Source organism: Pleurodeles waltl, chromosome 1_2 (assembly GCF_031143425.1).
Source record: "Pleurodeles waltl isolate 20211129_DDA chromosome 1_2, aPleWal1.hap1.20221129, whole genome shotgun sequence".
Taxonomy (NCBI): Eukaryota; Metazoa; Chordata; class Amphibia; order Caudata; family Salamandridae; genus Pleurodeles; species Pleurodeles waltl.
The window spans coordinates 713,050,559-713,078,396 of NC_090437.1; the positions used below are offsets into that span (position 1 = coordinate 713,050,559).

At 44.8% G+C, this 27,838-nt stretch overlaps 1 protein-coding gene across 1 annotated transcript in view; it reads right to left on the reverse strand.

Moving 5' to 3' along the window:
• Window positions 1-233: 233 nt before the first annotated feature.
• The window catches only part of PLRG1 (pleiotropic regulator 1), a 168,341-nt gene continuing 140,736 nt past the window's right edge, over window positions 234-27,838 (reverse strand). Inside the window, exons 14-15 of the mRNA XM_069242908.1 lie at window positions 21,475-21,668; window positions 234-417 (exon numbers count right to left, since the gene is read on the reverse strand). Coding sequence (XP_069099009.1) covers window positions 358-417; window positions 21,475-21,668 — 254 coding nt within the window. The 3' untranslated portion in view covers window positions 234-357. The remainder of the gene's footprint in view (window positions 418-21,474; window positions 21,669-27,838) is intronic.

A 27,838-nucleotide genomic window follows, 5' to 3' on the forward strand; every position in this document is an offset into this window, starting at 1 on the left:
TTGTGTTTACTCTACACAATCCAGTATCCATTGAATGTTTCTACATACACACAAAACTTAAGTGGATAAAAAAGTGAGTGCATTGAGAGACGGGATGTGGATAGTAGAAAATTAAAGGGCTTGCATAGAGACTTCTGTAAAACTGTAAACAAGACAACCACATAAACCAATACAAAAAAAACATCTAAGCAAAAAAGAATTAACCATTCCAAAAATCTCTCAGAGTCACAAAATAAATAAAATCACCAATTTAATGAGTGGGAACACAAATGCAGCTTTCACTCTGGCGCAGAGCATAACATAAAAGTAACATATTACAAAAGAAGGTAATATGAAGTTGTTTATAATTTTTGTCCTTTAAAATCGTTTCCGCTTCATAATTTCTGGTTTCCAGCTGACAGGATGCGTTTCTTCAGTCTAAAATTAAAACAAATATTGTGTCAGTTTAGAATTTATATAGCATAAGTCATACATATAATCCATTCCGTTTGACACCTACATTTCTTGATTTCGAGAAATGAAAATGCAAAATAACCTCGCAGATTGACAGCAAATAGCACCATAGCCATCAGATCTACCCAGAGATTTCACACAGTGTCACAAAAGGAGCAACTAAAGTAGCAGGAAATAATGAAACCAGAAAATATAACTGTATGATAATGGCACATTACCTAAAGGTCGAGCTGTAGGCAGGGGGGAGGGGGGGGAGGAAACAACCTGACCTGTTAAATACATATTTTATGTTCCTGGGTCAACCTCAATTCCATCTCTATTTAAATGTTGGCTTAATCAATTAGTACGTTACTCACTACATTGACTCCTGTGCTGGGATTCACTAATGTACTTCCCCTCCACACTATGAATTGGCTTTAGGCAGCATGCCAAAGGTTCCCAACAGAAAAACCCATCAATTACACTGGGGGGGTAGTCTCCAGGAAGATGATTAAAGGACTAAAAAACACCACCATTGAAAGCATCACTGAAATCAAGTACAATTTTCTCGTAGTGTTGAATCTTGCACAGGTAGTTCGCAAGTACTCCTTCTTTCAGACAAATGCGTCCTCTTTGGTGAGTAGATTGTCTGGAGAAAGTAAACCTACAGACTGCAAGTATAATGCTTACTATAATGAGCATACTGGTAAGCTTTACTGCCCATTCCACTAGATTAGTGGAAAGACTCAAGTGCTACATTTTTCAAACACTGAGTGAAAGGACTTGCCTCCTTGGCATGGTTATCCCCTGACATTTTGCCTTTTGTTGATGCCAGTTATGAATGAAAGTGTGCTGGTACCCTTCTAACCAATACCCATCACTAGTGTTCTTTCCCTAAACTGTACCTTTACTCCCACAATTGGCACAGCCCTGGCAAACAGATGAGTCCCCAGCAGTTTGCTGAGCTCTTTTCTTTGACCCTTGGTCAGACACATCTGTGTACACATGATGTGGACAGAGGAGACAGTGTGCCTCTCAAGAATAAAATATTCAGACATTCTGACCAAGTCAAGGAAAGAATCAAAGTGGAAGTCCACTAGATGCTGGAGTTGGGAGTCATTGATCACTCTGACAGTCCCTGGGCTAGCCCAGTGGTCTTGGTCCCCAAACCTCACACAAAAGATGGCAAGAGAGAGATGAGGTTTTGTTTGGACTACAGAGGGCTCAACTCTGTCACCAAGACAGATGCTCACCCCATCCAAAGGGCAGATGAGCGAATAGACAAATTAGGTGCTGCCAAATACTTTAATATTTTGACTTGACAGCAGGGTACTGGCAAATAAAAATGGCACCTGGAGCAAAAGAGAAAACAGCATTGTCTACACCTGATGGGCACTACCAGTTTACTGTGATGCCCTTTGGCTTAAAGAATGCCCTTGCCACCTTCCAAAGATTGGTGAATCAAGCCCTTGCTGGCTTGGAGCCCTTTAGTGCAGCTTATCTTGATGATATTGCTGTCTTTAGCTTCAACTGGCAGGATCACCTGGTCCACCTGACAAAGGTTTTGCTGGTCCTGCAAGCAGCAGGCCTCTCTATCAAGGCATCTAAATGTCAGATAGGGCAGGGTACTGTGGTTTACTTGGGTCACCTCGTAGGTGGAAGCCAGGTTCAGCCACTCCAACCCAAGATCCAGACTATTCTGGACTGGGTAGCTCCAAAAACCCAGACTCAAGTCAGGGCATTCCTTGGCTTGACTGGGTACTATAGGAGGTTTGTGAAGGGATATGGATCAATAGTGACACCCCTCACAGAACTGACCTCCAAGAAAATGCCCAAAAAAGTGAACTGGATCATGGACTGTCAAACGGCCTTTGACACCGTGAAGCAAGCTATGTGTACAGCACCAGTTTTGAAAGCTCCAGATTACTCTAAGCAGTTCATTGTGCAGACAGGTGCCTCTGAGCCTGGGATAGGAGCCGCCCTGTCCCAAACAAATGATGATGGCATTGACCAGCCTGTGGCTTTTATTAGTAGGAGGTTACTCACCAGGGAGCAGGGTTGGAGTGCCACTGAGAGGGAGGCCTTTGTTGTGGTTTGGTCCCTGAAGAGTTGAGACCATACCTTTTTGGTACTCACTTCTTAGTTCAAACTGACCACAGACCTCTCAGATGGCTGATTCAAATGAAAGGAGAAAACCCTAAACTGTTGAGGTGGTCCATATCCCTACAGGGAATGGACTTTGTAGTGGAACCCAGACCTGGGACTGCTGATGCCAATGCTGATAGCCTTTCCAGGTTCTTCCACTTAGAAAATGAAGACTCTTGGGAAAGGTTAGTCTCCTCTACTTTCGTTTGGAGGGTGTGGTACCTGTGTAAGGAAATGCACCCTTGGCATGGTTACCCCCTGACTTTTTGTTTTTTGTTGATGGCAGTTATGATTGAAAGTGTGCTGGGACCCTGCTAACCAGGCCACAGCACCATTGTTCTTTGCCTAAACTGTACCTTTCTTCGCACAATTGCACAGCCCTCGTACACAGATGCGTCCCTTGTAAATTGTACCCCTGGTACCAAGTGCCCTGTTGCCAGGGAGGGTCTCTAAGGGCTGCAGCATGTCTTATGCCACCCTGGGGACCCCTCTCTCAGCACATGCACACTGCCCCACAGCTTGTGTGTGCTGGTGGGGAGAAAATGACTAAGTCGACATGGCACTCCCCTAAGAGTGCCATGCCAACCTCACACTGCCTGTGGCATAGGTAAGTACCCCTCTAGAAGGCCTTACAGCCCTAAGGCAGGGTGCACTATACCACAGGTGAGGGCATTTGTGCATGAGCACTATGCCCCTACAGTGTCTAAGCAAAACCTTAGACATTGTAAGTGCAGGGTAGCCATAAAGAGTATATGGTCCGGGAGTCTGTCAATTACAAACTCCACAGTTCCATAATGGCTACACTGAAATCTGGGAAGTTTGGTATCAAACTTCTCAGCACAATAAATGCACACTGATGCCAGTGTGGAATTTATTGTAAAATGCACAGAGAGGGCATCTTAGAGATGCCCCCTGAATACCAGTCCAACTCCTAGTGCTAGGCTGACCAGTGACTGCCAGCCTGCCACAACCAGACGAGTTTCTGGCCACATAGGTGAGTGCCTTTGTCACTGTGTGGCCAGGAACAAAGCCTGTACTGGGTGGAGGTGCTTCTCACCTCCCCCTGCAGGAACTGTAACACCTGGCAGTGAACCTCAAAGGCTCATGCCTTTTGTTACAGCACCCCAGGGCCTCCCAGCTAGTGGAGATGCCCGCCCTTCCGGCCACTGCCCCAACTTTTGGCGGCAAGGCTGGAGGAGATAATGAGAAAAACAAGGAGTCGTCACCCACCAGTAAGGCAGCCCCTAAGGTTTCCTGAGCTGAGGTGACCCCAGCCTTTAGAAACCCATTGGAGGATTCCCCCAATAGGATTAGGGATGTGCCCCCCCTCAGGGAGGAGGCACAAAGAGGGTGTAGCCACCCTCCAGGACAATAGCCTTTTGCCACTGCCCTCCTGACCTAAATACACCCCTAAATCTAGTATTTAGGGGCGACCCTGAACCCAGGAAATCAGATTCCTGCAACCTACACAAAGAAGGACTGCTGACCTGAAAAGGCCTGCAGAGACGACAGAGATGACAACTGACTTGGCCCCAGCCCTACCGGCTGGTCTCCAGACTCAAAGAACCTGCACAGCGATACATCCAACAGGGACCAGCGACCTCTGAAGCATCAGAGGACTGCCCTGAACCGAAGGACCAAGAAACTCCCAAGAACAGCAGCACTGTTCAACAGCAGCAAATATTTTTGCAACTTTGAAGAAACTTTTAAAGAACTCACTCTTCCCGCCGGCAGCGTGAGATTTTACCCTCTGCACCAGACGCCCCCAGCTTGAGCTCCAGAGAACCAACACTGCAGAGAGGACTACCAGGCGACTGCGACCTTGTGAGTAACCTGAAACAACGCCCCCGCACCCCTCAGCGATGCAGACAGGATGCAGAGGCTCCCCTGACCACGACTGCCTGGAACAAAGAACCCAACGCCTGGACCAAGCACTGCACCCGCAGCCCCCAGGACTGAGAGGAACCGAACTCCAGTGCAGGAGTGACCATCAGGCGACCCTCTGCATAGCCCAGTTGGTGGCTGGCCCGAGAAACTTCTCTGTGCCCTGCCTGCATCGCCTAAGTGACCCCCGGGTCCCTCCATTGCTTTCTATAGCAAACCAGACGCCAACTTTGCACACTGCACCCCGCCACCCCAGTGCCGCTGAGGGTGTGTTTTGTGTGCCTGTTTGTGTCCCCCACAGTGCTCTACAAAACCCCCCTGGTCTGATCTCCGAGGACGCAGGTACTTACCTGCTAGCAGACTGGAACCAGAGCACCCCTGTTCTCCATAGGCACCTATGTGTTTTGGGCCCTCCTTTGTCCTCTGCACCTCACCGGCCCTGTGTTGCTGGTGCGGTGGCTTTGCGGTTGCCTTGAACCCCAAACGGTGGGATGCCTATGCCAAGAAAACTGAACTTGTAAGTGCTTTACTTACCTCAGAAACGTAACCATACTTACCTCCCCAGGAACTACTGACTTTTGCAGAGTCCACTTTTAAAATAACTTATTGCCATTTTAACCTATACTGTGTATGTTACTGCTCTAATTCAAAGTTCCTTACTTACCTATGTGGAGTACCTTGTATTTTATGTATTTACTTCAAATCTTGAAGTTCTAAAATAAATTAAGAAAATATATTTTTCTATATAAAAACTATTGGCCTGGTGTTAAGTCTTTGAATGTGTGTTCCTCATTTATTGCCTGTGTGTGTACAACAAATGCTTAACACTACCCTCTGATAAGCCTACTGCTCGAACATACTACCACAAAATAGAGCATTAGTATTATCTAATTTTGCCACTATCAACCTCTAAGGGGAACCCTTGGACTCTGTACACACTATCTCTCACTTTGAGATAGTATATACAGAGGCAACTTCCTACAATGGAGTTTTCGAATCGAATGTCCCAGAGCGAGAGGGAACACGTCCGAACCAGACATCGGAAAGAAAATCTAACAAAGGAGTCGATGCCCATGCGCAATATCTCCGAGAGGAGAAGTCACTCGAACCTGTGACTCGAAAAAAGACTACTTAGAAGAAAAAAAAACTTGTAACACTCCAAGCCCAACACTAGATGGTGAGATATGCACAGCATATGTATCTGCAGCTACATATGCCATCGAACATATATATATATATATATATATATATATGGAAAATGTCACTTACCCAGTGTACATCTGTTTGTGGAATGTTCCGCTGCAGATTCACATGCTGTGCACTGTTCCTGCCATCTAGTGCTGGGCTCGGAGTGTTACAAGTTGTTTTTCTTTGAAGAAGTCTTTTCGAGTCATGGGACCGAGTGACTCCTCACTTTCGGCTCCATTGCACATGGGCATTGACTCCATCTTAGATTGTTTTCCCGCATAGGGTGAGGTAGGAGTGGTAGAATGAGAATAGTAAAGATGTCCATGCAATGGAATAGATATGTATGTACATAGTTTGTGCTAAAGGAATGTTTATTTACATATATATAATTTCTAATTGCAACTTAAACGGCTACAGGCTCCCGGGGAGGTGGGAGGGCGCATGTGAATCTGCAGCGGAACATGCCACGAACAGATGTACACTGGGTAAGTGACATTTTCCGTTCAATGGCATGTGTAGCTGCAGATACACATGCTGTGCATAGACTACAAAGCAGTAATCCTCCCAAAAGCGGTGGTCAGCCTGTAGGAGTTGAAGTTGTTTGAAATAATGTTCTTAGTACAGCCTGTCCTACTCTGGCTTGTTGTGTTGCTAACACATCTACACAGTAGTGTTTGGTAAACGTATGAGGTGTAGACCAAGTGGCTGCCTTACAAATCTCTGTCATTGGTATGTTACCTAGAAAGGCCATTGTTGCTCCTTTCTTCCTAGTGGAGTGTGCCTTTAGTGTAATGAGTAGCTCTCTTTTAGCTTTTAGGTAACAAGTTTGTATGCATTTGACTATCCATCTGGCTATGCCCTGTTTGGATATAGGGTTACCAGCATGAGGTTTTTGGAAAGCGACGAACAATTGCTTAATTTTTGTTCTGTCTATATAGTACATTAGTGCTCTTTTTATGTCTAATGTATGCAGTGCTCTTTCTGCTGCTGAGTCTGGCTGTGGGAAGAAGACTGGGAGCTCCACAGTTTGGTTTAAATGAAACGGTGAGATGACTTTTGGCAGAAATTTTGGATTTGTGTGGAGAACTATTTTAGGTTTGTTTACTTGTATGAAGGGTTCTTCGATAGTGAACGCTTGTATTTCACTAACTCTTCGTAGTGAAGTGATGGCTACTAGAAATGCTACCTTCCAAATTAAGAATTGGATTTGGCAAGAATGCATGGGTTCAAAAGGTGGACCCATGAGTCGTGTAAGTACAATATTAAGGTTCCACAAGGGTACTGGTGGGGTTCTTGGAGGTATGATACTTTTTAGTCCTTCCATAAAGGCTTTAATAACTGGTATTCTAAATAGTGATTTTGTGTGTTTAATCTGCAAGTAAGCAGAGATTGCAGTGAGTTGAATTTTGATGGAAGAAAAAGCCAGATTTGCTTTTTGTAGGTGTAGTTAATAACCCACAATGTCTTGTATAGAGGCATCTAACGGTGTGATTTTGTTTGATTTGCAGTAGAAAACAAACCTTTTCCATTTATTAGCATAGCAATGCCTGGTGGTAGGTTTTCTTGCCTGTTTAATAACTTCCATACACTCATTTGGAAGATTTAGATAGCCAAACTCTAAGACTGCAGGAGCCAGATTGCTAGGTTGAGCGTTGCTGGATTGGGGTGCCTGATCTGTCGTTTGTGTTGTGTTAACAGATCTGGTCTGTTTGGGAGTTTGATGTGAGGTACTACAGAGAGGTCCAACAGTGTGGTGTACCACGATTGGCGTGCCCACGTTGGTGCTATGAGTATTAGTTTGAGTTTGTCTTGACTCAGTTTGTTGACTAGAAAAGGAATGAGTGGGAGAGGGGGGAAAAGCGTAAGCAAATATCCCTGACCAATTGATCTATAGAGCATTGCCCTTGGACTGAGGGTGTGGGTACCTGGATGCGAAGTTTTGGCATTTTGCGTTTTGTTTTGTGGTGAACAGATCTATGTCTGGTGTCCCCCACTGGTGAAAATATTCTTTTAGTATCTGGGGATGTATTTCCCACTCGAGAGTTTGCTGGTGATCTCGACTGAGATTGTCCGCTAATTGATTGTGAATGCCTGGAATATATTGCGCCATTAGGCGAATGTTGTTGTGAATTGCCCAATGCCAAATCTTTTGTGGTAGGAGGCATAGTTGTGATAAGTGTGTTCCCCCTTGTTTTTTTAGGTAGTACATTGTTGTCATATTGTCTGTTTTGACGAGAATGTGTTTGTGAGCTAGAAGAGGTTGAAATGCTTTTAGTGTCAGGAATACTGCTAGCAGCTCTAAGTGATTTATGTGTAGTTGTTTCTGTTGACTGTCCCATTGTCCTTATATATTGTGATTGTTGAGGTGTGCTCCCCACCCAATCATTGATGCATCTGTTGTGAGAATGGCGTAAGGCACAGGGTCTTGAAAAGGCCACCCTTTGTTTAAATTTACAGGGTTCCACCATTGAAGCGAATAGTGTGTTTGGCAGTCTATCAACACTAGATCTTGGAGTTGACCCTGTGCCTGCGTCCATTGTTTTGCAAGGCTCTGCTGTAAGGGCCGCATGTGTAACCGTGCGTTTGGGACAATTGCAATGCATGATGACATCATGCCTAGGCGTTTCATCCCAAATCTGACTGTGTAGTGCTGATTTGGTTGTATTTTTGGTATTATGGTGTGGAATGATTGTACTCTTTGTGGGCTTGGACTTGCAATTGCTTTTTGAGTGTTGAGTGTAGCTCCCAAGTATTGCTGAATTTGGGATGGTTGCAGGTGTGATTTTTGGTAATTTATAGAAAACCCTAGTGTGTGTGCAGGGTATCTATTACGTAGCGTGTGTGATTTTGACACTTGTTGAGTGTTGGCCTTTATTAGCCAATCGTTGAGATATGGGAATACATGCATGTGTAGACTCCTTAAGTATGCCGCTACCACTGCAAGGCATTTTGTAAATACTCTGGGGGCTGCTGTTATCCCAAAGGGTAATACCTTGAATTGGTAATGTTTTCCTTGTAAAACAAACCAGAGGTATTTTCTGTGAGATGGATGAATGGGTATATGAAAATATGCATCTTTTAAATCCAGTGTTGACATGTATTCTCCCTGTTTTAGTAATGGGACTACATCTTGTAGTGTCACCATGTGAAAGTGTTCTGATTTGATGAATAGGTTGAGAGACCTGAGATCTAAAATTGGTCTTAGTGTTTTGTCCTTTTTGGGAATAAGGAAATATAGGGAATAGACCCCTGTTCCTTTTTGTTGATGAGGTACTAGTTCTATGGCCTGTTTTGTTAATAGCGCCTGCACCTCTGTTTGTAACATTGTTAGATTTTGCGATGACCGTTTGTGCGCTCTTGGGGGAATATGTGGAGGAAAATGTGTGAATTCTATGCAGTAACCATGTTGGATAATTGACAGAACCCATGTGTCCGTTGGTATGTGTGACCATTGATTGTGTAACATTCCCAGTCTTCCTCCCACAGGGGATGTGTGTTGGGGGAGGGTGATGGGCAAGTCACTGCTTGGTATTAGTGGCCTGCTTTGTGCTTTGGAATTTTCCCCTGGACCTTGGGAATTGTCCCCTGAAGGACCTGCAAAACCCCCCTCTCTGATATTGTGATTGGTAGGAGGGCTTTGTTTGAGAGGTGAATGTTTCTGATAACTGTGGTCTAAAACCTCCCCTATACTGCGGTTTTCTGAATATCCCTCTGTATTGGGACGAGTGGAGCGCTCCCATTGCTTTGGCCGTATCAGTGTAATTTTTCATTTTTTCGATGGCTGTGTCCACTTGTGTGCCAAATAGTTGTTGCTGATTGAATGGCATGTTGAGGACAGCCTGTTGAATCTCTGGTTTGAAACCTGAGGATCTCAGCTAAGCATGCCGTCTAATTGTCACTGCAGTGTTCACTGTTCTTGCAGCATTGTCGGCGGAGTCTAATGCAGATCGTATTTGGTTGTTAGATATTGCTTGTCCCTTCTCTACCACTTGCTGAGCTCTTTTCTGGTATTCCTTGGGGAGATGTTGGATGATATCGCTCATCTCGTCCCAATGAGCTCGGTCATATGGTGCGAGGAGGGCTTGAGAGTTTGCTATGCCCCACTGACTGGCAGCTTGTGACGCTACCCTCTTTCCTACCGCGTCAAACTTCTTACTCTCCTTATCTGGAGGTGGTGCATCTCCAGATGACTGCGAGTTGGCTCTCTTTCTCGCAGCTCCAACCACTACCGAGTCTGGGGGCAGCTGCTGTGTTATGAAGACTAGGTCTGACGGTGGTGGCTTGTATTTCTTTTCCACTCGTGGTGTAATGGGTCTTCCTTTCACGGGCTCCTGAAAAATCTGTTGGGCATGTTTAAGCATGCCTGGGAGCATAGGCAGACTTTGGTAGGAAGCATGCGTCGAGGACAAAGTATTAAAGAGAAAGTCATCCTCCAATGGCTCTGTGTGCATGCTCACATTGTGGAATGCAGCAGCCCTAGCCAAGACTTGAGTGTATGAGGTGCTATCTTCGGGTGGAGAGGGTTTAGAAGGATAGCACTCCGGGCTATTGTCCGACACAGGGTCATCATAGAGGTCCCAGGGGTCTGTATCTTGTTGCGACTGCACAGTGTGTGTGGGTGACTGTGCAGTGGGCCTGGCAAGAGGTGAAATTATTCTTTGAGGAGAATGCAGAGGAGAATGTTCTGGGGAAAACTGGCGTGACTGAGATTTTTCTCTGGGCACTTTAGCCTTTGGCTGCTCAGTGTCTGAACGTCCTTCGAAAGCCAGTTTCCTTTTGATTTTGAGAGGAGGTGACGTTTGGATCTTCCCAGTATCCTTGCCTGTGTTTCATCAAACTCCATTTGGCGAAGTCCCTCCTCAAATCTGTGTCTCTCTTTCAACTGTTTTGAGAGTCCATGTTCCTCGGTGACAAGGCTTTTTTCGGCTCCGAAATGCCCGTGCTGACAGTAGGCCTCGGCTCCAAAAGACTCTTTTGAGGCTTCGACTCGACGAGTCGATGTCGAGTTTTCTCAGACACGGTTTCTCGTCTCGAGTCCGAAGACTTCGGCACAGGTTTGGCCTGCAGCTACACATGCCATCGAACACTATATATATGTATGGAAAATGTCACTTACCCAGTGTACATCTGTTCGTGGCATGTTCCGCTGCAGATTCACATGCTGTGCACAGTTCCTGCCATCTAGTGTTGGGCTCGGAGTGTTACAAGTTGTTTTTCTTCGAAGAAGTCTTTGAGTCACAGGACCGAGTGACTCCTCTCTTTCAGCTCCATTGCACATGGGCATCGACTCCATCTTAGATTGTTTTTCCGCAGAGGGTAAGGGAGGAGTGATAGAGTGAAAATAGTAAAGATGTCCATGCAATAGGATAGAGATGTATGTACAAAGTTGAGGTAAAGGAATGTTTATTTACATAAGTACAATTTCTAATTGCAACTTAAATGGCTACAGGCTACCAGGAAGGTGGGAGGGTGCACGTGAATCTGCAGCAGAACATGCCACAAACAGATGTACACTGGGTAAGTGACATTTTCCGTTCGATGGCATGTGTAGCTGCAGATACACATGCTATGCATAGACTACAAAGCAGTTTGCCCTCCCATAAATGAGCGGTGGCTAGCCTGTAGGAGTTGAAGTTGTTTGAAATAATGTTCTTAGTACAGCTTGGCCTACTGTGGCTTGTTGTTGTGATAGCACGTACAAACAGTAGTGTTTAGTGAATGTATGTGGTGTTGACCATGTGGCTGCTTTACATATCTCAGCCATTGGTATATTCCATAAAAAAGCCACTGTAGCATCTTTTTTCCTTGTAGAATGTGCTTTAGGAGTAACTAAAAGCTGTCTTTTTGCTTTAATATGGCATGTTTGGATGCATCCTACAATCCATCTTGCTAAACCTTGTTTTGATATGGGATTGCCTGTATGAGGTTTTTTGAAAGTGACAAATAGTTGTCTAGTCTTTGTAAACGGTGTAGTTCTATCTACATAGTACATTAAAGCTCTTTTGATGTCTAATGTATGCAGAGCTCTTTCTGCCACAGAATATGACTGTGGGAAGAAGACTGTCAGTTCCACTGTTTGATTTATATGAAATGGTGATACAACTTTTAGGAGACATTTTGGGTTTGTTCTTAGTACGACTTTATGCTTGTGTACTTGGAAGAAAGGTTCTTCAAGAGTAAAGGATTGGATTTCACTTACTCTTCTTAAAGAAGTAATTACCACTAGGAAGGCAACCTTCCATGTTAGAAATTGAATTTGGCACAAGTGCTTATGCTCAAATGGTGGTACCATAAGTCATGTAAGCACTATATTTAGATTCCAAGAAGGAACTGGTGGTGTTCTTGGTGGAATGATGCATTTTAAACCTTCCATGAAATCTTTAATGACAGGAACTCTAAGAGCTATGTTGTATATTTTGTAAATATGCTGAAACTGCAGTAAGATTAATTTTTATTGAAGAGCATGCTAAATTAGATTTTTGTAAATGAAGTAAATAACATACAATATCTTGCATTGATGCTGTAAGAGGGTCTATATTTTTGGTTTGACAGCAACATACATATCTTTTCCATTTGTTTGCATAGCACTGTCTAGTAGTGGGTTTTCTTGCTTCCTTAATAACTTCCATACATTCTGATGGGAGTTGTAAATATCCAAACCCTATGACCTCAGGAGCCAAATTGCTAGATTGAGTATGTTCGGATTTGGATGCCTGATTTGACCTCTGTTTTGTGTCAACAGATCTGGTCTGATTGGGAGTTTGGAGTGTGGTACTACTGACAGGTCTAATAATGTTGTGTACCAAGGTTGACGTGCCCATGTTGGTGCTATGAGTATCATGTTGAGTGAAGTTTGACGCAACTTGTTGACTAGAAACGGAAGGAGTGGGAGAAGGGGAAAAGCATGTGCAAATATGCCTGACCAATTGATCCATAGAGCATTGCCCTTGGATAGGGGATGTGGGTGTCTGGATGCGAAGTTTTGGAATTTTGTGTTTTCGCTTGTTGCATACAGGTCTATGTTAGGTGTTCCCCATTTTCGAAAGTATTTTTGAAGTACTTGAGGATGAATCTCCCATTCGTGAGTTTGTTGGTAATTTCCGCTGAGGATATCTGCCAATTGATTGTCTATACCTGGAATGTATTGTGTTAATAGATAAATTTGGTTGTGGATCGCCCAGTTCCTTCTAGCCCAAAAAATTTGGGACAGTTGGGATGAATGTGTCCCTCCCTGTTTGTTGAGATAATACATGGTTGTCATGTTGTCTGTTTTGATAAGAACATTCTTCTTTGTGAGAAGAGGTTGAAAAGATTTGAGTGCTAGAAAAACAGCTAATAACTCCAAGTGGTTTATGTGTAGCTGTTTGTGTTTGACATCCCATTGCCCTTGAATGTTGTGATTGTTTAGGTGAGCTCCCAACCAATCACTGATGCATCCGTTGTGATTATGGTCTGAGGCACAGGGTCTTGAAATGGCCGCCCTTTTTTTAGATTTGTGGAATTCCACCACTGAAGGGAAATGTGCGTATGGCGGTCTATCAACACTAGATCTTGAAGTTGACCGTGTGTCTGTGGCCATTGTTGTGCAAGGCACTGTTGTAACAGCTGCATGTTTAATCTTGCGTGTGGCACAACTGCAATGTATGATGCCATCATTTCTAAAATTTTCATGACAAATCTGACAGTGTATTGTTGATTTGTTTGTATTTGTGTGATTATATTTTGGAAAGCGTGTATCCTTTGTGTATATGGATATGCTAGAGCTTGCTGAGTGTCTAATATTGCACCCAAATATTGTTGTATTTGTACTGGATGAAGGTGTGATTTTTGGTCGTTTATTGAGAATCCTGGTGTGTGCAGGGTTTGTATTAGATAATGCGTATGACTTTGGCATTGTGTATGACTGCCAATAGTCTAGATATGAAAAGACATGTATATGTTGTCTTCTTAGGTAGGCTGCCACTACAGCTAAGCATTTTGTGAATGCCCTTGGAGCTGTTGTTATTCCAAAGGGCAACACTTTGAACAGGTAGTGTTTTCCCTGAATGACAAACCTGAGATATTTTCTGTGTGCAGTATGGATGGGTATATGAAAATACGCATCTTTGAGGTCTAAGGCTGTCATGAAATTTTGTTTTTGTATTAGTGGGATGACATCCTGTAACGTTACCATGTGACAATGTTCTGACAGGATGTAAAGATTGAGGGGCCTGAGGTCTAATATTGGTCTGAGGGTGCCATCTTTTTTAAGAATTAGAAAATATAGTGAGTAAACTCCTGTCCCTATTTGAGACTGGGGCACCAATTATATTGCTTGTTTGAGTAGTAAAGAGTGGACTTCTTGTAACAGAATGGTGTGTTCTGTGGATAGTTTGTGTGGCCTTGGTGGGATATTTGGAGGAGTGTGTATTAATTCTAGGGAATAGCCATTGCGGATAATTGATAGCACCCAATTGTCTGTGGTAATATTTTGCCAATTTGTGTGGAACTGTTGTAGTCTTCCCCCACAGGAGAGGTGTGGAGTGGAAGGGAATGAGAGAAGTCACTGTTTTGGGTGCTGTGGAGGCTGATTAGAGGTCTGAAATTTTCCTCTATTTCTGGGGTACAGTCCTCTATATGTGCCCCCTAAAACCACCCCGTTGGTACTGCGGTTGGTAGGTTGGCTTTGCCTGTGAGGTGGATGCCTCAGTGGGCTGTTGTCGAAATCCACCTCAAAACTGAGGTTCTTGAAAGGACCCTCTGTATGGTGTATGGTGCTTTTGCTGTGTCGGAGTCTTTTCTCAATTTTTCTATGGCTGTATCTACTTCTGGCCCAAAGAGTTTTTTTTTTTTTGTTTGTTTTTTTAAATCGAACGGCATATTTAATACAGCCTGCTGTATTTCTGGCTTGAATCCAGAAGACCTGAGCCATGCATGCCTGCGTATAGTGACTGCAGTATTGACACTTCTAGCAGCATTTAGGGCAGATCGTATTTGATTGTTAGTAATGGCTTGCCCTTCCTCCACTTCTTGTTGTGCCCTTTTTTGGTGTTCTTTGGGGAGATGCTGGATTATGTCTTGCATCGCGTCCCAATGGGCTCTGTCATAGCGAGCTAAAAGTGCTTGCAAGCTGGCTATCCTCCACTGTTTTGCTGCCTGGGACGCAACTCTTTTTCCTGCAGCATCGAATTTCCTGCTCTCTTTATCAGGAGGGGGTGCATGTCCTGATGACTGACTATTTGCTCTCTTCCTGGCAGCACTAACTACCACCGAATCAGGAGGTACCTGATGGGTGATATAATCAGGGTCAGAGGGTGCAGGTTTAAATTTTTTCTCCACACTAGGTGTTATGATACATGGTTTAACAGGTTCACTAAATATCTGATCTGCATGTTTTACCATGCTTGGGAGTATCGGAAGACATTGATATCTAGAATGTGTTGAGGATAGAGTGTTAAATAAGAAATCCTCTTCTAGAGGTTCTGTATGCATGGTGACACCACGATATGTTGCAGCCCTAGCTATAACTTGGTTATAGACAGTACTATCCTCAGGTGGTGTCTGGATCGTTACTAGGAATGGGATCTGGGTCATAAAGATCCAATGGATCCACATTGTCTTGCTGTGAATCATAGGAGTGAATGGGTGACTGCACTGGTGTAGGACTAGTAGGAGGAGAGGTAGGTAGGTAGGTGCAGAGAATGAGGAGCAGAATGAGGAGGAGAAGACTGAGGAGGTGGTGGTTTCTCCTTCTGCTTTGGCACTTTTGCTGGAGGCTGCATAGTGTCCAATTCCTGCTGAAAAACTTTTTGTTTTTAAAGGAGGTGCTGTCAGAATTCTCCCTGTTTCCTTATGGATGTGATCTTGGATTGCCTTTCATCCATAACCTCTAATATTGGTTGTAGCTCTAACTCCTCTTCAGAGGTTTTGTGGCTTTCTTTAAGCTTTCTTTAAGTCTCTTTGAAAGTCCATGTTCCTCTGTGTAAGTTAGCCTTTTCGGCTCCGAAGCATGCTTTTTCGGGATCAAAAAAAGATGATGAGGACGAAGGTTTCGGCTCCGTAAGTGGTTTTCTAATTTTCGACTCCGAAAAATTGTGTCTTCTGGAGTCGGCCACGGAGCTTTTTGTTCTCTCCGATGTTTTCGGAGGAGTGGCCTTTTTCGGTGCAAACTGGTAAGTTGGTCACCGCCAGTCTTTTTTCGGGCCGAGCCATAGCCTTCCGGCAGTGGCCTTGTTTTTTTCTTTTGTGAGGTTACAGGGCAGACGTACTCACTAGTTGTCCTGCTATGACCGGTCTGTCTTCTTCTGATTCCGTTCGGACTCGGAATCTGGAACCGAGACAGCGGTTTGCATCAGTTCTTCTTCCTCTACATCGAGATGTTCGCCGCTACTCAACGCCATTTCGAGTCTTCGTGCCCTCCTGTCTCGAAGAGTCTTTTTCGATTGGAAGGATCGACAGGCCTCACAGTTTTCTTCCCGATGATCTGGGGAAAGGCAAAGGTTGAAACCTAGATGCTGGTCTGTGTACAGGTACTTCACGTGGCACCGAGGACAGAATCGGAATGGAGTCCGATCCATGAGGCTTCCACGCGGTCAGCCCGAATAGGCCTGAGATGGGCGCGCAGTATTGCTGTGTCGATGGAAGGATAGAAACCCGATCAATACAATACTGACGAAAAGAAAGTTTTACAGAGTTTTCCGAATCGAAATCTCGGCACAAGAGGAAACATGTCTGAACCCGATGGCAGAAAGAAAACAATATAGCAAAGGAGTCGATGCCCATGCGCAATGGAACCGAAGAGGAGGAGTCACATGATCCTGTAATTCGAAAACACTTCTTCAAAGAAAAACAACTTGTAACACTCAGAGCCAAAACACTAGATGGCAGGATAATGCACAGCATGTGTATCTGCAGCTACACATGCCATCAAACATATATATATACACACACACACACACACACACACACACAACTTCGTCGATGAGGCATCTGTTTTAGTTTTCTAATCTACCACTGGACCAAAGACAGGATTCATTTGTGCTTTCTGAATTCTGATATAGCCTGAAATATTTTCACAGTATATTTACTGGAATTTAACTGTTGTGGTTTGCTAGAACCAAATAACATCTTACAGTCTTTCCATGGATAAGAAAAATGATTTTCACAGAAATTCTCTCACTTTGAAGTCAGAGAACAAAAAGCAAACACCAAATCACAGAGAAGGCAGAGCCTGACATTTGACCTCTGTCAAATGTGACAAGTTAAGGACAAAATGTAAAGGCCTGTTTACTAAAGGTGAGTACTCTCAATCTGATGGGGACTGGCAAATTCATCCACTTACATTCTAACCTCCCAGATTTCACTTAATTATGATCTACAAAGTCTCTATGTGGGAAGGAAGGTGGTGGAGAATGGGCACAGGGTTGGAATAAACAGCCTGTGCTGCCATGGCATAATGAGTCCAAGCAGTTATTTCTCCTTTGCAAATAAGCACTTGACACACTGGATCTTTGGAGCCACTGGAAAACAAGGATTAAGGGCACTAAGTGGGCTCTTCTAGAGAGCACGGTGTTGTAACGGGGAAGAGAATACAATTTATATTTTCTATGATCTTGAACATTAACTTTATCAACCCCAAAGTTGTGCTCCTATGATCTGTAACTGCAAGCAATAAATAACATATAAGTCATCCCTAAGGTAGGCCCTAGGTACCCCATAGGGCAAGGAGCTATGTAGGCAAAAGGTAGAAAATGTACTTTTGAGTTTTACATCTCCAGGTAGTGAAACACTTGCAAAGGCTTTTTTTTTCTCCATTACTGTGAGAACTACTCCTCTCATAGGCCGGTACGGGGAATTCCTTAATACACTTTTAAGCAGTAATTCCTCTTCAGAAAGGAGTACCTGCATCATGTTTCATATAATTGGAATGGTAATCATAAATCCTCTTTACTGGCGGAGTCAGATTTAACATTACTATTTTAGAAATTACACTTTTAGAAAGTGAGCATTTCTCTGCTCTTAATGCTGAGTGTGTTTTGCAGTCTGTCTCCAACGGACATCTGACGTGGGCGGCAGCTACACTTAGTGCATTCCCTGAAGACAGCCACAAACACAGGAAGGGTAGGTGCATCCGAGTGCTCTTCTGCATTTATCTGCATTCTGATGACTCTTCCTGGGCAGGAAGCGTGGAGGGAAGCTGAAACACCTGAATAGGTAGTGCCTGTCCCCCACACAAAAGGCTGATTACCCCTGACTGATAGTCTGAAGTCAGGGCTGAGGAACAAAGGACCTCTGTGCATGTCAAAAACCCTTCTTTGAAGTCACCCCCACTTCAAAGGCACATTTAGGTATAAGAACTGGGTCCTTGACCCTACCAATTCCGTACACTAGTGGACCTGTGAAGAACTCTGCCAGCGGTAAAGACTGCTGTGCCTCAAGGAGTGCCATTCTGCTGGACTGCGTTCCAAGAAGGACTGCTCTCTACTTTGATGAGTTACTCTGCAGCCTGCTGATCTCTGCCTAATGAGAAAGGACTGGAATCCTCATAACTGAACCCAAAGTGACTCAAAGGGCTTGTTGGCTTGTCTCTTGTTCTCCCTAGAGTCTCAGGGACATCAGACTGTCCCCAATCTGCAACCAGCACCTGAACTCTGTCTGCTGTGAGTCCTGCTCTGCCAAGTGATGCCAATCCAGTCCTGGGCCCTTGGAAGTATCTGTCCTGCAACTCAAAAAACTCCATGCATCAATGACAGTGCGGCAGCTTCATCCAAGGATTTCAACGCATCTTTGACCTTGCGCAGTTTGGTGCTGACGCCCGCTCCAAGTCAGCAGTTTGACGACAACGCATTGTCTCAATGTCTAACACTGCCTGATCTTTGACACTGCACAGCTCAGAACAGACGCATTGCCTACATCTCCTTGACTGACAGAGGCGCATCTACTTCTCTGCTCTGTGCATCAAGTCCTTAATGTCGATGCTTCTTCTATTCAAGGTACTTTGTCAGCGGACCTTGCGTAGGTTCTGTGGCCGGCCTGCCCACCATCCCAGCTAGCTTGAATCTTGGGTTTACCCCAGTCTAGTGCAACACTATTGACTTCTAAGCACTATTTTTGGTGTATTGTTTTAAAAATCCTAACTCCACTTCTATTTATTGCATTTATGTTGTTTTGGTCTTGTTTTATTCATAACAAAATACTATTTTTCTAACCCTGAGTTTAGTACTTTTTTTGGTGTTTTCATTGTGTTACTCTGTGTGTTGCACAAACACTTTATGCATTGCCTCTTTGGCTAAGCCTAATTGTTTTGTGCCAAGCTACCAGATGGTGAGCACAGGTTAGCTGGTAAGTGTGTTTCTCCCTTACCCTTACAAGAAGTGGTGGTCCTGCTTGTACAGGGTGCATACATACTCTGACAACCAGAAACCCTAATTCTAACAGCCTTCTACACAGTAGCCTAGGCAATCTCTCCCCCCCCTCACCCCCCCCCCCAAGCGCACACAGCAGGGGCTACTACTGGGCCCAAAGGCGCAGCAGACTAGGTCACAGTGAAAGCATAATTACTGCCTGAGGGTCCCTCTTCAGTCTGATATTGATAAGGACATTTCACTAGAATGTCCGGATAAAGTGAAGATGTGATGGCCAAGGACTTGCAATGAAGCCACAGTGAAAGAGATGAAAACTGAGAAGGAAGGGAGAGAGAAGGAAAGAGAGAAGACACAGAAAGGAAACAAAAAAGTATATGGGTGAGAAAAAGAAAACAAGCATCAGCTATGCCAATAGGTCTGGCTTTAAAGGAATGCTGTATGCTAATGAGAAGCACTACACATAAATAGCATGGGAATACATATGGATCTGTAGGGGAGTTGTGAACCCTCCGCTTTAGCAGCTAAAGCAGGGGTGGAGTTCTTGACGGGCCTCCTGTGCCTGCAGGTCAGCAGACAAAGGCTCATAATTAACAAGAAAGAGTGAGTGGTTAGTTGCCTGAGTGAGTGAAAAGACTGACAGAGATGTGTTTGAGTGAATGGGTGGATAGGTGAGTGAAAGATGGTTGGATGGATGGATGGATGGACGGGTGGGTGTGTGTGTGAATGAATGAGTGAAAAGATGGATGTAAGGATGAATGAGTGAAAGAATGGATGAGAGAGGGGATGGATAAAAGTGTGGATGGATAAGTGAAAGAATGTCTAGATGAATAGAAGGGAGGGTGGATGGATGGATGAAAAGGTGAATGGATGGATGAGTGAAAGGACGGACAGATGAGAAACGGTGGCTGGATGGATGGGTGAAGTGAAGGGTGGCTAGATGGAGGGACTGATGGATGAATGAATAGCTGGATGAACAAGTGAAAAGCAGGGAGGGTTCGATGAATAGCTGGATGAGCAAGTGAAAGAGTGGATGTATGAATAGAGAATAGATGGATGAGGGAAAGGGAGGTTGGATGGATGAGTGAAAGGGAGTATGCACAGATCAAATGGATGGAGTGAATGGGTGGAATGAAAGGATGAATGTGTGGATGAGTGCACGGATGAATAGATGACTGAAAGGATGAATGTATCAGAGAAAGGATGGATGAAAGAATGGATAAAAGGAGGTTGGAGGGATGAGTGAAAAAATGGATACGTGAAAGGGAGGGTGAATTATTGAAAGGGTGGATGGATGAGTGAAAGGCTGGATGGATGAGTGAAAGGCTGGATGGATGAGTGAAAGGCTGGATGGATGAGTGAAAGGAAGGGTGGCTGGATGTATATATGCACAGATGGATGAGTGAGTGGATGGATGAGTGAAAGGTTGGATGGATGAGTAGTTGGATGGAAGAGTGAGTGAAAGGATGGATGTTTGGATGGCTGAGTGAAAGGGAGAATGATGGAGTGCAAGGATGGAAGGATAAAGTGAAAGGGTGGATGGATGACAAAAAGGATGGATGAAAGAATGGAAGGATGGATGGGCTTGGAGAAGGATGCATAGGTTTGGATATGGATGGGTAGACAAGACTGAATGGTGAAAGACTGAATGACAGATGAAAGAATGAATGAATGGAAGGGTGGGTGGGTGGGTAAATGAAAGGATGGGTGGAAAGATGGACGAGTGAAATGATGGATGGGCGGGCTTAGAGATGGATGCATAGGTTTGAATATGGATGGGTAGAACGACTGAATGGTGAAAGACTGCATGATAGATGAAAGAAATAATGGATGACAGAATGCAAAGGTGAAACTGTGGATATCAGCAGGTGGATAGAAGGATGAATGGATAGATGCTTGGAATGGAAGAGACATGAGAGATCTTCTGCGGAGGGTGCCATAACAGCTTTGTTTTAAAGCGGGGGACATTTTCTTTTTCTGGCTACTCCACTGTATATGTGTGTGGAAGCAAAGAACTGCAGAATAATATTGGTGCAATTTAAAAGGCCAGGTGACAGATGGACTGTCAAGCAAGACGTAAAAATGCAGGTAGGTTAATGACTGCCCTCCTCCCTCTCTGTGCTGCTGCCAGAGAACAACAACATAAATGATCTTAACAAATGTCTGCCTTATACGACACCTTAGCAATATCCTCTGCCTCAAAACAATCTCAAATTCAAACTCTACGACAATGAACAATCCTTCACATTGATAATCGGTGAATCCGAAGAGGTGCAAAGTTGTTTTTGTACAGATCTGCCTACATTGCTCTTTACTGAAAGGGTACATTTAAAACACAAGCTGTAAAAGCTAAGATGTGCAGCACCACACAAGAGGTTTATGAAAGAAACCAATAGCAAATATAATCAACTCATACCAGCAATAAAACAGAATGCAAAATTCCTTAAAAAGCAATCACTGTAAATTGAAAATCATTCCTACATACCGCAGTATCATCCTCCTTGTACACCTTTATAGTTTTGTCCGCTTCTGCTGTAATTAGCCTGCTTTCCGACTGGTCAAAAGTACATGCAAATATTCCTGATTCACTGTCGAGCGATCCCGGCTGTACTGCAGCATGAATTCTTTGAAAGTTATAACCTGTTCGCCAATCCCAAAGATGCATTGTGCCATTATCAGCTGAAATAATAAAAAAAAAATTGTTTATGACTAGGTCACAAGGGAACAGACTGCAGGATAACATATTTTAGTCTGTAATGTGTATACCATTTACATTAGTCATTTTTCTCTCTTCACCTTATGTGAAATGAATTACTTACCAGTAACTCCAGTTCTCCAGTGACGGTATCTTTCCTATAGTCACATGCTTGAATCATTCCCAGTCATCAGTTTGGAAATCCCCAGTAACGTTAGGTAATAGAAAACAGTGTTTAAATGGCCATAGGCTTCTACAACAGTTTAAGTTTATTAGCACATTAACCTCATTTGAAACAATCCAATTTTTGGTGAATGCAGTGGAAGGACTGAACTGTCTACTCCCCTAGAGGCCACCATATCGAAGTCTTCTTAGCATAAGAGTACATACCTTAGCAGTGAGCCTCTTACTACGAATGAGAGAGAGAGAGTTCATGTGAATGTATGAAAGATGCCAATCCTGGAGAGCTGGAGTTTCAATAAGCAACTCATTTCTTATCCAGCACTGGATCTTTCATATATTGAACTGCTTGAATCAAAATAGCAAGCAAACCATAAAAATGTAAATCAAAACATGGGAAGCAGACTTGCCTTATTGAAACAGGTTGACTAGAACTGCCTGTCTCACTGCTGATTCTGCTGCAACATTCACACCCGGCAGTAAGTCCAGGTGAAGTTATGTCTGCTTTGCCACATTTGCAAGGTAAATGTTCTGTAAAGACACTTCCGCATAGAATGCAACTGGGGGCTGACATGCTTCTGATGGAGTGCCCCCTCACTCTGCCCTGAAGCAGACACTATGCCTTGCTGTCACAGAAGGAGATGCAGACAGCCTATGCGCAATGTTTGGACACTGGACAGCCTCTTCTTGGATGGCTAAATTAGACAAATAATTGATATGAAGAACGGAAGCCATTTATTTTGCCTAGTTTGAATGTGATGCACCTGCAGTCATACAGCAATTGCAAGCATCTCTCTGAAAAAGTAAACGGATTAGGGAAAAAAGATCACAGGAGGACACGATCATTAAAGTGAAAAACTGTAGAGACTTGTAGCATGAATCTTGAATTGGTCCATAAATAACTATCTTTGGTTACACAAAAAAAAGTATATGGCTCCGTTAAAGAGAACAACTGTATTTCTCAGACTCTCCTTGCTGAAGGAAGAGTGAGCAGAAGTCTGGTCTTTCACAAAAAGAATTGCAGTGTGCTCTAGGTACGGGTACGAAAAGAGGCAACATGAGTTGTGTAAAAAAGAGAAAACAGCATTCTCCACACCTGATGGGCATTATCAGTTTACTGTTATGCCCTTTGGTTTAAAGAATGCCCCTGCCACCTTCCAAAGGTTGGTGAATCAAGTCCTCGCTGGCTTGGAGTCCTTTAGCACAGCTTATCTTGATGATATTGCTGTCTTTAGCTCCACCTGGCAGGATCACCTGGTCCACCTGAAGAAGGTTTTGAAGGCTCTGCAATCTGCAGGCCTCTCTATCAAGGCATCCAAATGCCAGATAGGGCAGGGAACTGTGGTTTACTTGGGACACCTTGTAGGTGGAGGCCAAGTTCAGCCACTCCAACCCAAGATCCAGACTATTCTGGACTGGGTAGCTCCAAAAACCCAGACTCAAGTCAGGGCATTCCTTGGCTTGACTGGGTATTACAGGAGGTTTGTGAAGGGATATGGATCCATTGTGACAGCCCTCACTGAACTCACCTCCAAGAAAATGCCCAAGAAAGTGAACTGGACTGTGGAATGCCAACAGGCCTTTGACACCCTGAAACAAGCAATGTGCTCAGCACCAGTTCTAAAAGCTCCAGATTATTCTAAGCAGTTCATTGTGCAGACAGATGCCTCTGAACATGGGATAGGGGCAGTTTTGTCCCAAACGAATGATGATGGCCTTGACCAGCCTGTTGCTTTCATTAGCAGGAGGTTACTCCCCAGGGAGCAGCGTTGGAGTGCCATTGAGAGGGAGGCCTTAGCTGTGGTTTGGTCCCTGAAGAAGCTGAGACCATACCTCTTTGGGACTCACTTCCTAGTTCAAACTGACCACAGACCTCTCAAATGGCTGATGCAAATGAAAGGTGAAAATCCTAAACTGTTGAGGTGGTCCATCTCCCTACAGGGAATGGACTTTATAGTGGAACACAGACCTGGGACTGCCCATGCCAATGCAGATGGCCTTTCCAGGTTCTTCCACTTAGAAAATGAAGACTCTCTTGGGAAAGGTTAGTCTCATCCTCTTTCGTTTGGGGGGGGGGGTTGTGTAAGGAAATGCCTCCTTGGCATGGTTGCCCCCTGACTTTTTTGCCTTTGCTGATGCTATGTTTACAATTGAAAGTGTGCTGAGGCCTGCTAACCAGGCCCCAGCACCAGTGTTCTTTCCCTAACCTGTACTTTTGTATCCACAATTGGCAGACCCTGGCATCCAGATAAGTCCCTTGTAACTGGTACTTCTAGTACCAAGGGCCCTGATGCCAAGGAAGGTCTCTAAGGGCTGCAGCATGTCTTATGCCACCCTGGAGACCTCTCACTCAGCACAGACACACTGCTTGCCAGCTTGTGTGTGCTAGGGAGGACAAAACGAGTAAGTCGACATGGCACTCCCCTCAGGGTGCCATGCCAGCCTCTCACTGCCTATGCAGTATAGGTAAGACACCCCTCTAGCAGGCCTTACAGCCCTAAGGCAGGGTGCACTATACCATAGGTGAGGGTACCAGTGCATGAGCATGGTACCCCTACAGTGTCTAAACAAAACCTTAGACATTGTAAGTGCAGGGTAGCCATAAGAGTATATGGTCTGGGAGTCTGTCAAACACGAACTCCACAGCACCATAATGGCTACACTGAACACTGGGAAGTTTGGTATCAAACTTCTCAGCACAATAAATGCACACTGATGCCAGTGTACATTTTATTGCAAAATATACCCCAGAGGGCACCTTAGAGGTGCCCCCTGAAACTTAACCGACTGTCTGTGTAGGCTGACTAGTTCCAGCAGCCTGCCACACCAGAGACATGTTGCTGGCCCCATGGGGAGAGTGCCTTTGTCACTCTGAGGCCAGTAACAAAGCCTGCACTGGGTGGAGATGCTAACACCTCCCAAGGCAGGAGCTGTGACACCTGGCGGTGAGCCTCAAAGGCTCACCCCTTTGTCACAGCCCAGCAGGGCACTCCAGCTTAGTGGAGTTGCCCGCCCCCTCCGGCCACGGCCCCCACTTTTGGCGGCAAGGCTGGAGGGAACAAAGAAAGCAACAAGGAGGAGTCACTGGCCAGTCAGGACGGCCCCTAAGGTGTCCTGAGCTGAGGTGACTCTGACTTTTAGAAATCCTCCATCTTGCAGATGGAGGATTCCCCCAATAGGGTTAGGATTGTGACCCCCTCCCCTTGGGAGGAGGCACAAAGAGGGTGTACCCACCCTCAGGGCTAGTAGCCATTGGCTACTAACCCCCCAGACCTAAACACGCCCTTAAATTTAGTATTTAAGGGCTACCCTGAACCCTAGAAAATTAGATTCCTGCAAACTACAAGAAGAAGGACTGCCTAGCTGAAAACCCCTGCAGAGGAAGACCAGAAGACGACAACTGCCTTGGCTCCAGAAACTCACCGGCCTGTCTCCTGCCTTCCAAAGAACTCTGCTCCAGCGACGCCTTCCAAGGGACCAGCGACCTCTGAATCCTCTGAGGACTGCCCTGCTTCGAAAAAGACAAGAAACTCCCGAGGACAGCGGACCTGCTCCAAAAAGACTGCAACTTTGTTTCAAGAAGCAGCTTTAAAGAACCCTGCAACTCCCCGCAAGAAGCGTGAGACTTGCAACACTGCACCCGGCGACCCCGACTCGGCTGGTGGAGAACCAACACCTCAGGGAGGACCCCCGGACTACTCTACGACTGTGAGTACCAAAACCTGTCCCCCCTGAGCCCCCACAGCGCCGCCTGCAGAGGGAATCCCGAGGCTTCCCCTGACCGCGACCCTCTGAAACCTAAGTCCCGACGCCTGGAAAAGACCCTGCACCCGCAGCCCCCAGGACCTGAAGGACCGGACTTTCACTGGAGAAGTGACCCCCAGGAGTCCCTCTCCCTTGCCCAAGTGGAGGTTTCCCCGAGGAAGCCCCCCCTTGCCTGCCTGCAGCGCTGAAGAGATCCGTTGATCTCTCATAGACTAACATTGCGAACCCGACGCTTGTTTCTACACTGCACCCGGCCGCCCCCGCGCTGCTGAGGGTGACATTTCTGTGTGGGCTTGTGTCCCCCCCGGTGCCCTACAAAACCCCCCTGGTCTGCCCTCCGAAGACGCGGGTACTTAACTGCAAGCAGACCGGAATCGGGGCACCCCCTTCTCTCCATTCTAGCCTATGCGTTTTGGGCACCACTTTGAACTCTGCACCTGACCGGCCCTGAGCTGCTGGTGTGGTGACTTTGGGGTTGCTCTGAACCCCCAACGGTGGGCTACCTTGGACCAAGAACTGAACCCTGTAAGTGTCTTACTTACCTGGTAAAACTAACAAAAACTTACCTCCCCCAGGAACTGTGAAAATTGCACTAAGTGTCCACTTTTAAAGTAGCTATTTGTCAATAACTTGAAAAGTATACATGCAATTGAAATGATTCAAAGTTCCTAATGTACTTACCTGCAATACCTTTCAAACAAGATATTACATGTTAAATTTGAACCTGTGGTTCTTAAAATAAACTAAGAAAAGATATTTTTCTATAACAAAACCTATTGGCTGGATTTGTCTCTGAGTGTGTGTACCTCATTTATTGTCTATGTGTATGTACAACAAATGCTTAACACTACTCCTTGGATAAGCCTACTGCTCGACCACACTACCACAAAATAGAGCATTAGTATTATCTATTTTTACCACTATTTTACCTCTAAGGGGAACCCTTGGACTCTGTGCATGCTATTCCTTACTTTGAAATAGCACATACAGAGCCAACTTCCTACAAGTTGATTCAACAAAGCATTTAGCTTCCACAGAAATGGTGGATGCCTAACTGGAGGAAAGGCCATTAAGTTTTTTCAATTAATTACTAAACAATTATCTGCAAGAATAAAAATGAGGAAGTTTCTTCTGTATTCCGGAATCTGGAGACTGCAGTCAAAAGGTCAATACCAATGAATGCTTAAGGGCATTTTTGGCTAGCCCTAGAAAGTACAGTAAGACCTGATGATCCATTAGGCATTTAAGTTTGCACCATGTTTAGAATCTTTTCCACTCAGCACTGTAGATTTTAGGTTTGGATGGCGCACGGACCTGCACTAGTAAGACTGCAGTCTGATGGGATACATGGACAGGATCAGTAGTTCACTCTACCAACACTGGAGATACCGTGCAGGGGCAATCAGGATCAGGAAACACTGATCCAACACACTGGGGATGGGGGGGAACACAGAAGAAAGGCACAAAAGCTTTGATCATGTCTTTGAAAAGGCATTTCTAATGGATCCCAGTTGTTGAAACCTGCTAGCTGTAGTACTAGCATTTCACGTTCTCCAGGGTGGGCAGCCCAGCTTTAGAAGGCTGTTTTCTACTTGATCCTAGTGGAGTTCTCATTGTTTGCAATCTAAAAGGGTGAGGCTGAAGTCATCAGACTGACTGGGTTCGCAATCAGAAGATGTCTACGCCAATGTCAGCTTCCTTGATAATGTCCAAGTTACACAGCATCTGTGCCTCTTGAGGAATGGGAGCCTGTTCCTCCATGCTTCACAATATAATAAACTGAGTTTGTGTTGTCCACTCTGAAGGAACATGGCTTGTTTTGTTAACCTCGGAAGGAACAACCGCAAGCCTAGCTTGATGGCCCGCAACTCCAGAATGTTTATGTGGAGTTTCGTTCTCCACCTCTGACCAGATGCCTCTTGTGGACATATCATGCATATGTGCACTCCATCCGTGAAGTGATACATCTCTCCTTATTATCTTGTTTGTTGAAGTATTGAATGGAAGACTTGCTTTGAGGTTTAATGGAAACCTCCACCACAGCAGGGCTTGCTTGAGCTGTCTCTTGATTTTCAATGGCTGTCCATGAGCTAGCTGAATGCTTGCACTGGGGATGTAGCCCTTGTATAGGACTCATCTGGAGCCTGCAGAAAGGAAACAGATCAGTTCAAGGCAACATGAGACATAAGATGGATCTGAATATCCTGAG